Source organism: Rhineura floridana, chromosome 8 (genome assembly GCF_030035675.1).
Source record: "Rhineura floridana isolate rRhiFlo1 chromosome 8, rRhiFlo1.hap2, whole genome shotgun sequence".
Classification (NCBI taxonomy): domain Eukaryota; kingdom Metazoa; phylum Chordata; class Lepidosauria; order Squamata; family Rhineuridae; genus Rhineura; species Rhineura floridana.
In genome coordinates this window covers 3,758,390-3,771,038 of record NC_084487.1, presented here as the reverse complement: position 1 = coordinate 3,771,038, position 12,649 = coordinate 3,758,390, and the positions used below count along the sequence as shown (strand labels likewise).

Below are 12,649 nucleotides of genomic sequence, written 5' to 3'. Positions count from 1 at the left end.
GTGGGGCCTTCTGCATGCCAAGCAGATGCTCTGCCACTGAGCTGCTTGTAGTGAAAGTTAAGATCCTCAAAGGAAAAAGAAAGTTGTTTCCATATCAGGAGGTCCGGCCCCATCTCACAGTCTGCCCACCAATGCAATGCAATGTGCGTGAAATTAGCTTTAGGCCTGTGGACTATTAGTTGCATCAGAAACTTCCTTATTACGATGTGAATTTTGTGCCACTCTTGCGTGGCGGGAGTGGAATAAGCGTTGGGGGGAGCAGAGGGTTAAAGTAACAGGCGTAGGGGAGGAGTTTAAAGGGTTTTAAGTATTTGCCCAGTACAATGTGGTAATGGAAGGAGGGATTTGGATGTTTTCGTTCCTCATTAACGGGTGAGATGATGGTGTGTAGGCATTGCCTCTATTGGGATAAACTCCCTTCCTGTAGATTGCACCATAGACCTATCGTCTATTTTTTTTTAATGTACTGTAACCTCTGCTGAGCCTTGCAAAGAGGAAAAGCCAGAGTGAATCAGGGAAGGGTTTGCTGAGGTTGACTGAGGAAGGGTCCAGTTCAGATCCCTCCTGTGCTGTGGACTTCATCCAGTCATTCAATTCTGGTCTTTGTGTGCTGCCTTTAAAATGGAGGCATGCAAAGGTACCAGGTTGCTACAAGGATGGTTTAAAAAGTATATACCATGAAACCTAAATTAGTTGGTTTCAAACTCTGAGTCAAACCTGGTAGAGCTCAGTCCCAGCCCTTTCTCCACCGTACACACTTTGTGACCCAGTTCATGGAAAGACTAGCTACTTGAAATCCAAACTCAGTGACATGATGCGCACGCCACAGTCTCAGACTTAGTCGTTGGTACCTTCTGTTAAAAGGAAGTGGGGCAGGAAAAGGCCACGGAAAGTGGAATTGTGCCAGAAGGACTGATGGCATCATATGTTAATTCGAGACTCCTTTAAGCAGAGAATTCTTCATGCTGACCACATGGATCTGATACTTACCAAATAGATTAATAATAATAGATGATGATGATAATGATAGTGATCATTCTGCAGTGGTATAGTGAAACTGGCAGACTTGCAGGTCAAACAGGCCTCTGCTCAAAGCAGCCTTCATGTGGCTGGACTGGTGGCTGCTGATTTGCATGAATTGGGCCTGTTTCTTTTCCTGATTTGTGTGTGCTTAAATAATTTCCCACCTCTGTAAATCATACTTTTCAAAAACAATAGATTGTTTAAATGACACTCTTCCCCTTCTGGTGTCACATTAACCACATTCACAAGTGATGCATTTCATACGGGCAGGCATCCTGAGCCTCATGTGTGTGTGTGTGTGTAAGTGTGTAAAAGTAACACTAGGTTCAGCTGAATTTAACCAGACTCTGCAGGGTGGGTGGTGAGGTTTCAAAGGCATTTGGTTCCCTCTCTTCTTTGACACTCAATTGCTGCTCCTTCCTCTTCCCCCTAATTTTTTCAGCACCCCTGCTTGAACCACTATGCTTTCCAGACCCAAAGAACTGAGCCAGAGAGGCCCAGAGAAGCTCTGTGGCCATTCCTGTTCTTACTGCTCCCTCTGCACAAGAGAGGACCGACCCTAACAATATCCAATCCCCCCTTTCTGTGGGGAGGGGGGAATTAAAAATAGCAACTGATATATCCCTAACTGTCCAGTCTGGAGAAGGGGGGGGTAGCAGAGTGGAGTTTGTGGCGGGGGGGGGCTGCTGGTGGTGCAGGCAGAGCCAATCGCTGCCCTTTTGCTATCCATAGTGCCCAATCCAGAGCTCCTGAATTATCGCGGGGGGAGGGAGAGGGAATTAGAAGAAAGTTACTCATCTCTTCGTTGTATATGGTCACAGCGCAGGCATTCTTGGGAGTCCTTCCTCCTGACGTGGACCGGGGGGGAGGTTGGTTGGGGGCGAGGGGGGGTGGGGGAAGCTTTTTAAAAACCCCTCCTTTGCCCTGGACCTTCCACTTTTGAATGACACAGGGAAACTTGTAACACCCACCCTCTTTCTCTCGGTGCGTCCACTCTCTCCTCCGCCTGGCTTGCTTTTCCTCTGTGCTTGGCTCAGACATCCAGCTACTGCGGAAAGAGGCAAAAGAGAGGCAAGAAGAAGGAAAAGGAGTCACTCCCCCCCCAAAAAAAAAGCGAGGAGGAAAGGCGAAATAAAACAACAGCCCAACCCCTTTTTGTGGATATTGCCTTTATCGCCACTCTCTCTAGTCTGGATACTCCTGGGCTAATTGCTGTGCCTCTGGATTTCGGGAAGGAAAGTTGGTAAAGACCCCTAGAAGGAAAGAGACCGGGGGAACTAGAGCAAGGTTGGTTTCATTCCCTTTCCTCCTCCTCCAGAGCCCAGCCAGGGCTAGTCAGTTTCACCCGCGGCTAGTCAGTTTCACCCCGCCAGGAGCAAGGGTCGGCTTCTGGTTCCACGCCGCCGCCGCCTGGATTTGGCTTCCCAACTCAGTCAGCCGCTCGCCTTCTTTCCTCCTCGCCAGCAGGCAACCTCGGGACCCCCACCCCAAGATGAACAGCAACAGTTACTACGACCAGCCCCCCCAGACCTGCTACCAAGGGGAGGAGCACGAGGAGATGCCGGCCACGGAGAAGGACTTGGCCGAAGACGCGCCCTGGAAGAAGATCCAGCAAAACACCTTCACCCGCTGGTGCAACGAGCACCTCAAGTGCATGAACAAGCGCATCGGCGACCTCCAGAAGGACCTCAGCGACGGCCTGAAGCTGATCGGCCTCCTGGAGGTCCTGAGCCAGAAGAAGATGTACCGAAAGTACCACGCGCGCCCCAACTTCAGGCAGATGAAGCTGGAGAACGTCTCGGTGGCGCTGGAGTTTCTCGACAGGGAGCACATCAAGCTGGTCTCCATCGGTGAGTCTGGCGGGAGGCGCCGTGGCAGGAGGGGGGCGGGCGGAAGGACGCCTCGGGGACCGGCCCTCGACTCTACCCCCCTCCCCACCCGCCCCTTTTGTGGATGATCAGCGCTGGCCGTTGGAAGTGGAGGGCGCGCAGCGGGGGAGGCGGGGTCTCCTGTGTGCACTGGGGAGGGGGGCACGGTTTGATAGAGAAAGGTGCTTGTGGCGGTGCGAGGAGACCGACAAAACAAACCCCTGGCGTGCTTTTTCCAGGGCTCCGTCTTCTGACGCTACACAGGTCTCTGCAACAACAGAACTTGTTAACCTAGCACTGAGCGGGGAGGCGACGGGGTTCGCTTTCTGCGCCCGAGTCAATAGGATTCCCTGCAAGTGGCAACTTAGACTACCGTCTGATGGGATGCCAGCTTCCCAGGTTGCACAGAATGCTTCTTAGTCATGGCTGAAAGGGATTATATGGCTGCATATGCTAGGCAGCTGTTGCTAAGTTGGTCCCAGAGAGACAGAGCGTCCAAATACATTTTCCTGGAGCAACTTCAGACAGGATGTAAGCGCTGTGGGTTACACAGAATTCATGTTGGCCTTTCTAATATTAATATATTCAAAACACACACTATGACATAGAGTTATTTCATGATGTTTGCACAACAGAGGAAATGCTAACTGAGGTGGCACTTTCTGTTCCCAACGTCCCTTTGTGGTAGGCTGCTGTTATTCTCACATTACAAGTGGCTGAGAGCCGGCACAGAACAGGAGTGGGGAACCTGTGGCCCTTTATGGTGTGGCCCACAACATACATCCAATGCACATTTGAAGCATGTGCCTTCCCCCAAAGAATCCCGGGAACTGTAGTTTGTTAAGGGTGCTGGGAATTTGTAGCTCTGTGAGGGGAAAACCTGTTTCCAGGATCCTTTGAGGGAGGCCATGTGCTTTAAATGTGCGTAGGATGGGCTTTAAATGTGTGGTGTAGACCTGCCCTAGATGCTACTGGACCTCAGCTGCCATCAGCCCTGACCATTGGTGAAGCTGGCTAGAGCTGACTGAGCCAGAGTCCAAGTGCCGGTGTTCCCCTATCCATGGCTCAGAGTACAGCTGGAGACGTCTCGCTTCAGCCACAAACTCACCAGGCAATCTTAGCCAAGCCAGACTATAAATTCAGCAACAGGGAAGGGATGGTAAAAGGAATCTGCTTTTACAGGCTTGCTGTAAGGATTACGGTGGCCCAAAGCACTCTATAATGGTGTTTGCCTAACAGCGAGAGGCGGTAGGTCTCCAAAATTGGCTAGACGCCTCTTCGACTTGTCACAGTGTGAGGGAGAAGAACTCAGCATACGAGGGGCTGAAACTCAAAAGAGGGTGGGAAGAGGAAATGGATGTATGGAGCTGGGAATTTCTGTTTAAAAACAACGCTCTGATTCATGGACACTTTTGGTCAGAGATGGTGCTTGCTGGGGGGGGGGGAGATCACAATCTGGCAATGCCTTTGTTGGGTCATACCAAAATGTCACAAAATAGTGAGCAAGTTGTTGAGTACTACAGAGCTCTTCATCAGGCTGTATGTTAAGGGGACCAGCTTTTCTCTCTCCCCCCCCCCGCCTCCAGGTTCATCACTATTTTGCAGTGTTCCATTTGGTCCTTATAAAGGTATTGCCCAACTGTGGATTTTGATCAGAGGCTGGGGAGCTTGTGGTGCAGGGATGTGGAACCCAAAGCCTGGGGCCCAAAAGTGGCCATCCAGGCCTGTTTATCTGGCCCTGGGGACTTCTCCCTACCCCACACCCCCTTCCCAGCCGCACCCCTCAGTGGCCCTACTAGGCACCCTTTCCCCCTGGTTTTGCTTGGCTGCAAATCTGCCTTGGAACTCTGATCACACCTCTTGCTTGCTGGGATGGAAGCTGGAGAGAGGCTTGTGAGAGTGTGCAGAAACGAGCCTGGGCAAAAAAAAGGTAATACAGTAGGGTTCCGCATTATGGCGTTCCGCTGATGCAGCGGCTTTTGTTTTCCAATTTAAAGGGGTTTTTTTCCCCCCTTTTGTGACGTTTTGCGCCATTTCATGTCATTTTCGCGCAACGCAGTCCATTCAAGTCAATGGGGTTCCACTTTATGGCGTTTTCCGCTTTATGGTGGGGGTCCGGAACGGAACCCTCTGTATAAGCGGGGCCCTACTGCATTCATATCTGTTGCTCTGCCCACTTTCCCCTCTGGCCCTGTTCACCAGTGGCATCCGGCCCCCAGAAGGGAATGTGGCCCTTGGTAGAGTTTGAGACATCTACTCTGTATGACAGAAATGCTCTGAAGTCAGTGGTCTCTTCTCTCTCAGCCAGAGACGGCCCTAGAAAGGCTGGGCCAACGTGGGGCGGCTTGAGGTTTTTCATTTCAGCTCTTGCAACCACGTCCCTCCTTGTCCAGCCGCAGGACTCCTCTTATGTTCATTGTACTCCTCCTGCCTACATTCAGACTGTCAGCTCCTTGAGACAGAGAAATGCCTTTAGTTTGTTTTACTCTATAAAGCACATTGGTGGTAGCGGTGGTGGTGGTGGTGATGATGATAATAATAACAATAATAATAATTTGTTTATTTTTTATTTTATTATTTGATTTATATCCCGCCCTTCCTCCCAGCAGGAGCCCAGGGCGGCAAACCGAAATGCTAAGAACACTTTAAAACATCATAAAAAGAGACCTTAAAATACATTACAACAAAACAATGTTAAAAACATTTTTTTAAAAAAGCTTTAAAAACATTTTTTTAAACAAGCTTTAAAACATCTTTTAAAAAAGGGCTAAGAACATTAATAAAAAAACATATTAACAAGCAATTCTAACACAGACGCAGTCTCAACTTGAAAGGCTTGTTGAAAGAGGAAAGTCTTAAAAAGGCGCCGAAAAGATAACAGAGATGGTGCCTGCCTAATTTTCAAGGGGAGGGAATTCCATCATCATCATCATCATCATCATCATCATCATCATCATCATGCAGCCAGAGTGCAATAGCAGTGCTGTCCCCACCTGCAATTCCCAGAAACTGGTATTCAGAAGGATACTGTGACAGTGAAGGGAGAGGACATCATGGCTATTAGCCATCAATAGCTTTATCCTGCATGCATTTGTCGGATCCCCATTTTAAAGCCACGTTGGTGGCCGGGCTCAGGGTAGCAAAACACCACGAGAAGGAAGGAATAGGAGAGGCAGGAGAAGAATGGGCTATTTATGTGACTCTGTGCCAAAATCAGCTGAATTCAGCAGCCTGAATAAATAATACAAAGAATAATGAAGTTTGTGCGCATATTTGCTCCCTCCACATAATTTATTTGGCTTGGCTTCTGCTTCTCGTGGGTGGGGGGTTTGTGGATAAGGACCTCTGCAGACCACTGAACAACCCCCCCCACACACACACATTAACTAATCTGCTCATCCATCTCTCCTGACATTTTACCAGGCACTGTTTGCATGTTTAAATGCCTTTCTCTTGCAACGATAAGGGCTGGTGACTTAAAGTGAACAAACCCTCATGCAATCCCAAGGAAAGCTGATGTTTCCAGGACGGTAATTTCAGCTTCCAAATCTCCCTCCTCCCATGGAAGATGAGGCTTATCAGTGGCTATAGTCATGATGGCCACCAGGGCCTAGACATTTTGCTGCTTGAGGCAAAGGACGAGATGGCACTTCCCCTCAGAAAAGCTGACCAGTTCAGTGGAAGGGCACCTCCTTTGCATGTAGAAGGACCCAGGTTCAGTCTCCAGGTAGGGCAGGCCGAGATCCCCGCCTGCAACCCTGGAGAGCAGCTGCCACTCACAGTAGAGACAGTACTGAGCGACATGGGGCTGACTTGGCATGAGGCAGTTCCTCGAGTCCTTCCTACGGTTCTTCCTTCAAACTTCTTTACTGGGCATCCGAGAGCAGCGGGCAAGCTGAGGCGGTGCAGAAGGTCTGCCTCACAGCAGGGCCAGCGCCGGCAGCTATAATTAGTTACCCTCCTGCCAGGATCAGAGGCCTTTGAATACCAGCTGCTGGAGCACGGAGCTGTCTAGCTGGAGGGCTTCGCAGATGCATCTAGCTGGCCACGGTGAGGACAGGGTGCTGGAGTAGACGGGCTCCCTTTGGCCTGATCCAGCAGGGCTCTTCCTATGCTCTGATGACTCTGTGTTGCGATCACAAAAGGAAATGCAAAGAAGTGTGATGACTACACCAGGTCGGATGTATTTTCCCGCACGTGTTTTTCCCAGCACATGTGTTTGCAGCAAAACAGTCACTGGTGGTGATTGGGGACTGCTGCGTGCAACAGTCGCCATGTGGTTCTTACGCTTTCCTCTTTGTGGGAGCATCTTCTGGTTTGCAAAACAGTGTGGTCTGAAGGGACCCACATCCGCATGCGCACTCTTTCCCGAAGCCGTCACCTCTTCACTTCACAGTGCCTCTTTCAGTTTCCTTTGCCTGTACTGGGGTGGAGTGGGGGGCTGGGAACTGCCAAAACATCTCTTTTCCTTTGAGAGGAAATGTGCTTAACTCTGCAGAACAGGATGGACTCGAGCCAGCGGCTGTGGGGGAAACCCTTCAGGCTGTACGTTTGTCAACGAGAATTGTTACCCTTGTTGTCCTTGGAGGGTGACGGGGAGCTCGAGTGCCTCTCCGTCTGGTGTATGCGCAGGGTTCCCATCCTCGCAGCAATTGCACATACTGCCCACTGAGACTTTGTGCCACTTTAGGGGGAAGCAGCTGTGTGGTGCCAACCTTGACGCAGTGCCTCTCCCTGCCTCCTAGCCAAGCGTGGGAAGTTCTCTTTCGGTTTAACCAGATTAGGGCCTGGTGTGCGGAGGATAGCTGGTGCAACGGTCAACAACAAGCTAAGCCAGCCTGCTCACAAGAACTTCAGAAGAGCTTGGCTGCTGAATCAGGCCAAAAGGGCCAAATCTAGTCCACCAGTCTCTCCGCACAGTGGCCAACCAGATGACTCTTCGAGGAAGCCTGCAAACAGGACCTGAGTGCAACAGCTTTCCCCCTACCAGGAAATTTTCAGCAACTGGTATTCAGTTCTTGACAAGTGCCTTTGACCTTGGAGGGAGAATATAGCCATTATGCTCATATCTGGCTGGTCCTTTTGCTTTGTATGCCAAGACCAGGCTACTTCCTTTTGAGTTGCTGGTGGCTGCCCCAGGACACAGTCAGAAAGTGGGCCTTGAATTGGATACTGTGGCAGGCAATGTCGAATCTTTGATTTAGGCGCTAAAACAATGGTCAGGACACTTCCAGGCTGTTGTTGCTTTTAGGTGGGATTCAGTCACACAGTGACAAATTCTAGTTGCACAATTAAAGCCAATTTGGTGCTGTTGTACAACAAACCCGGCTTACCTCCAAATTCAGACTTTTCACAATAAGAAAAGAGACAGGAAAATGCTCTGGAAAGTGTGGTATCACATTTGGTTGACATAAACACCGTCTAACCCCCCTGCAAACAAATCAGAACAAATGCTCAATAAATAGTCAACATTGTCTAACGTACACTGCAATTTTTAAATTGGGATGAATGCTCAACAAACAGGACATTTAGAAGCAACTTCAGATTCTGCAATCAGAACCACCCACTCTCCTACTTCCTCTGGGAGGAATGGTGGGATATAAATGTAATAATAAATAATAATAAACCCTCCTGCAATTCTGCCTTAAGTATAAAACTGTAAAAATAGCTGCAATGATCAAGATCTTCCATTTGTTTCAATGGGGCTGGCCCATATGAAGGGGAACAGCAAAGTTCAGCTTCCTTAGCAAAACTGGTCAATGAGGTTTTGACTTAGTTACGAGGGCTAGAATGAAATCTTCTTGAAAATGAACAAAAGCAGAAAGTCTGTGGCTACAAATCCTTTGACCCTTGGGCTTGTTGGCCAACAGAACCCCTTGCTGGGGAGCACAAAAGGGCTGTCACCTCCACTGTTGGATGCAGTGTACCTTTGAATACCAGTTGCTGGGAATCGCGGGAGCGGAGAGTGTTCTTGCCCTCGGGTCCTGCAGGCAAGCTTCCCACTGGAGCATCTGGTTAACCACTGGGGAGAACAGGATTCTGCACCAGATGGGCCTTTGGCCTAATCGAGTAGCCAGGCACTTCTGATGTTCTTATGAATCAGTTTGCAGTGCTGAGAGGTGTTAGGAGTTTTTTTGTTGATTCTGCCTTGGGCTGTCTGCTGCTTTGCCAAGCGGTTACTTCCCAAACTGTAGAGTTGTAATCAAACAGATTTTCTCAATCTGTTGAGTACTTTTTCTTTTTCCTCCAAGGGAAAGTAACCTCATGCTTGCTCAGTGAGTTTGTGGCAAAAGCAAGATTCGAGCTTGTTGCTTCCTGGTTCGTGACTCATTATATGCTGCATTATTAGCCCTCCTGCAAACATTAAAATTACAAAAATGCAAGCGAAAGCGTATCGTTACGGAGCTTCTCACCGAAGCATCAGGAGAGGCTTCCCAACGGAGAGGAGATGCTTTGGGGTGGAGCAGAGGCTGCCTTGGGGAGCAGCAGATTCCCCTTCACTGGAGGCACTTGCGCAGACGGTGGGCGGCCATTGGTCAGGGATGCTGTGGCAGTTGCACCCTGCATTGCTGATCCAGTACTGACCTGTCCAGCAGGGTAGACCAAATGACTGTCATGTTGGTGGTGCTTGTGTATGGCACTGAGGCCCATGGGAGTGGATTTCTGGCTCAGCTGCTCTTTTGAACCAGTTGGGTATCAATTGCCTTGACCCTCTGCCCAGGCCACGCCTGTCCAGACCAGCCCAATCATTGCTGGCTTCCCTGCTCAAATGGGAGCTACTGCAGATGTAATTCTGCAGATGTAATTCTGTGTGGGTCTCTCTCTCTCTCCCGCCCTCCCCACCCCCTTGCCTGCCCAGACCTCTGATAAGATCACATCCTAGGAAGCAATGACTGCATTAGCAGCCCATTCCAAACAGCTGTTCCCCCTTTTGGCAAGCACCAGAGGGAGGCTGGAAGGAGGGCAGGCGGTTTTAAAAGCCTGGTCTTTTCAGCCTTTATGTACAACATGAAAAGGTCTCGGGAAGCAAAAAATCAGCCGGGAGAGATGTGAAGTTTGGGTGGGGTGAGGGAGCCAAATGCCCCCACAGTGTTCTGTAAGCACTGATGCAGCTAGGCAATTGTAGATCTTGCCAGACTTAACGATCTTATGCGTCCTCCCTGCTTTAGATGGCTGTGTGTATCATTGAAGCGCACAATTAACATTTCTCTACTCCCTAAGGCCCCCAGCCCCGTCATTCCATGCTTCACAGCCACTTCAACATTCCTGATGTATAAGAGCAGCCAACAAAGCCAAGAACAGTTTTTCCAGTCCTGATTTATGTTTTGTTTTTTTAAAAAAAGATGCACTCATGTGCAGTTTCACATTTTGAAACTTTTGACAGTTAAGGCATTTTCGATTCTGGGACCCAGCACCAATTTTGCTGAATGTATACTGCTCTGTTCTGGTTGGGACAGTTTTATTTGTTCTTCTGAATGCAACTGTTTCACCTGTTTTTATAATGGTGTGTTCTATATTGTAAATAACCTGCCCTGGGACCATATGATGAAGGGTGGGTGAGAAATCGTATAATTAAATAAATATAAATCATGTTAAAAACCCTCACTTGAATCATATCACAACTGAAAGGATGTGGAACGCATTTACTTGGGAATAAGCACTATTTTGTTGTACAGAAGGATAATTTATTTTCCAAGTTAAAAAGAGTAAAATGAACCTCTGCAATATGTCTTAAAAATAGTCTTAAAAATCCAAGAAAGGAAGGATGCTGTGATGACCACTGAGCCTTGATATAATAACAAGAACATAATAAGAATAAATGATAACAACAATAATACATCTATATACACTTTAATGCCAAAAAAGGTTTCTATGCAGATAACACTGTTATCTTTTTGGCGCTAGGTCAAGACTTTCCTCTTCTCCCAGGCACTTTAGCATGTCTTTTTAAATTGCTTTTTAAAATGTCTTTTTAAATTTGTATATTTGTTTTTAATGTTTTCAATTGTTCTAAACTGCTCAGAGAGCTTCGGCTATGGGGCTGTATATAAATGCAATAAATAATAATAATAATATGCAGTTTCAGAATAAAAACATCAACATCCATTAAAAACACAATAAACAATCCCACTAAAAAGGCAAAGGTAAAGGTGTCCCCGCACTTGTCGGTTCCGACTCTTAGGGTGCCGTCTTGCGACGTTTACTAGGCAGACCGTGTATATGGGGTGGGATTGCCAGTTCCTTCCCCGGCCTTTCTTTACCCCCCAGCATATGCCGGGTACTCATTTTACCGACCACGGATGGATGGAAGGCTGAGTGGACCTCGACCCCTTTTACCGGAGATTCGACTTCCTCCTTCCGTTGGAATCGAACTCCGGCCGTGAGCAGAGCGTCGGCTGCGTTACCGCCGCTTACCACTCTGCGCCACTTTCCCATAACATCTGCACCTTTGTACACATTGTTTTGCTGGAGGACCGCATCACAAAATTTGGAGAAGTTTGAATTTTGAAGCATGTTGGTTTGAAAAGCGTGAATTAGTTTCTCATTAAAATGCAGGCAGGGTCGAATTCACCCCCCCATCCCTATAAGAGACCTCCCCACCAGCTCCCAAGGAACCTTGTCCTGCCACCTGCCTGCACATGTATGTGAGTCAAGAAAGCACCCTCCCTTTCCCCAAGAGTCAGGCAGTTCGACTCTAGCTCAGGGTATATATAGAAGGAGGGGACTGGGTTTCCTTTTTGAGATGCCAGGCATTCCATTGCTGCACAGCAAAGACTTTTGTGTTTCATTGGCTATCTTTGGTAATGGATTCTTCTCCCAGTTGTATGGGAAGGGTGGTGATGGAGGCTTTCTCCAGCTAGCAGCACCCCGTAGGCCAAGAGACTGACCTGCAACCTGGAAAGTCCCTGGCTCGACCTTTGCTGTAAACGGGTGATGTGCCCAAGGTAGGCAACTTTACCTTCCCCCAGCCTCATATGAACACACAAAGCCGCCTTATAGAGTCAGCCCTGTGGCCCGTCTAGCTGAAAATGGTCGATCCTGACTTATGGCAACCCTATGAACAGGGTGTTCATGGTAAGCGGTATTCAGAGGGAGTTTACCATTGCCTCCCTCTGAGGCTAGTCCTCTCCATCTGGCTAGGGCCTGCTCAGCTTGCCACAGCTGCACAAGCCCTGCCAGCTGGGGGGCAACTGGGCTCCTTGGGACTATGCAGCTTGCCCATGGCTGCACAGGTGGCAGGGCACGTAACCCCTGAGCCACTCACTGTGGGGGTGATCTTTATGACACCCAGGAGACACGAGCGGGGATTTGAACTCACAGACTCTGGCCTCCCAGCCAGGCTGTCCTCCCCACTGTGCTGGTCTCAGGCAGAGAGGAATCTTTCTGAGCTTAGAGATGCCGGGGTTGGACGTGGGGTCTTTTGCATGCAAAATACATGGTTTATTCTAAGGACATCAGAAGAGCTTGGCTGCTGGGTCAGGCCAAAGGGAGCCCCTCTGGTCTCACAGTGGCCAACTGGATGCCTCTTCTGGGAAGCCGAAAAGCAAGCAGGATCGGTGTGCAATTGCAGCTCTCCCCACTTGTCATTCCCAGCAACTGGCATTCATAGGTATCCTGCCTCTGACAGTGAAGGTATAGCCATTGTGGCTAGCAGTCATTGATAGCCATATCTTCCAGAATTTGCCTAATCCCCTTTGAAAGCCATCTTAAATTGGTGGCCATCATCCCTTGTGGGAGTGAACGCCACAGTCTAACTA

The 12,649-nt window shown here is 48.9% G+C and overlaps 1 protein-coding gene across 2 annotated transcripts in view; it reads left to right on the top strand.

The window, feature by feature from the left end:
- The first annotated feature begins 1,937 nt into the window (after window positions 1–1,937).
- FLNC (filamin C) overlaps window positions 1,938–12,649 on the top strand; it is a 102,443-nt gene continuing 91,731 nt past the window's right edge. For both annotated transcript variants that reach the window (XM_061638007.1, XM_061638006.1), the window contains exon 1: window positions 1,938–2,873. In XM_061638007.1, the coding sequence (XP_061493991.1) occupies window positions 2,516–2,873 (358 nt within the window). In that variant the 5' untranslated portion in view covers window positions 1,938–2,515. The remainder of the gene's footprint in view (window positions 2,874–12,649) is intronic.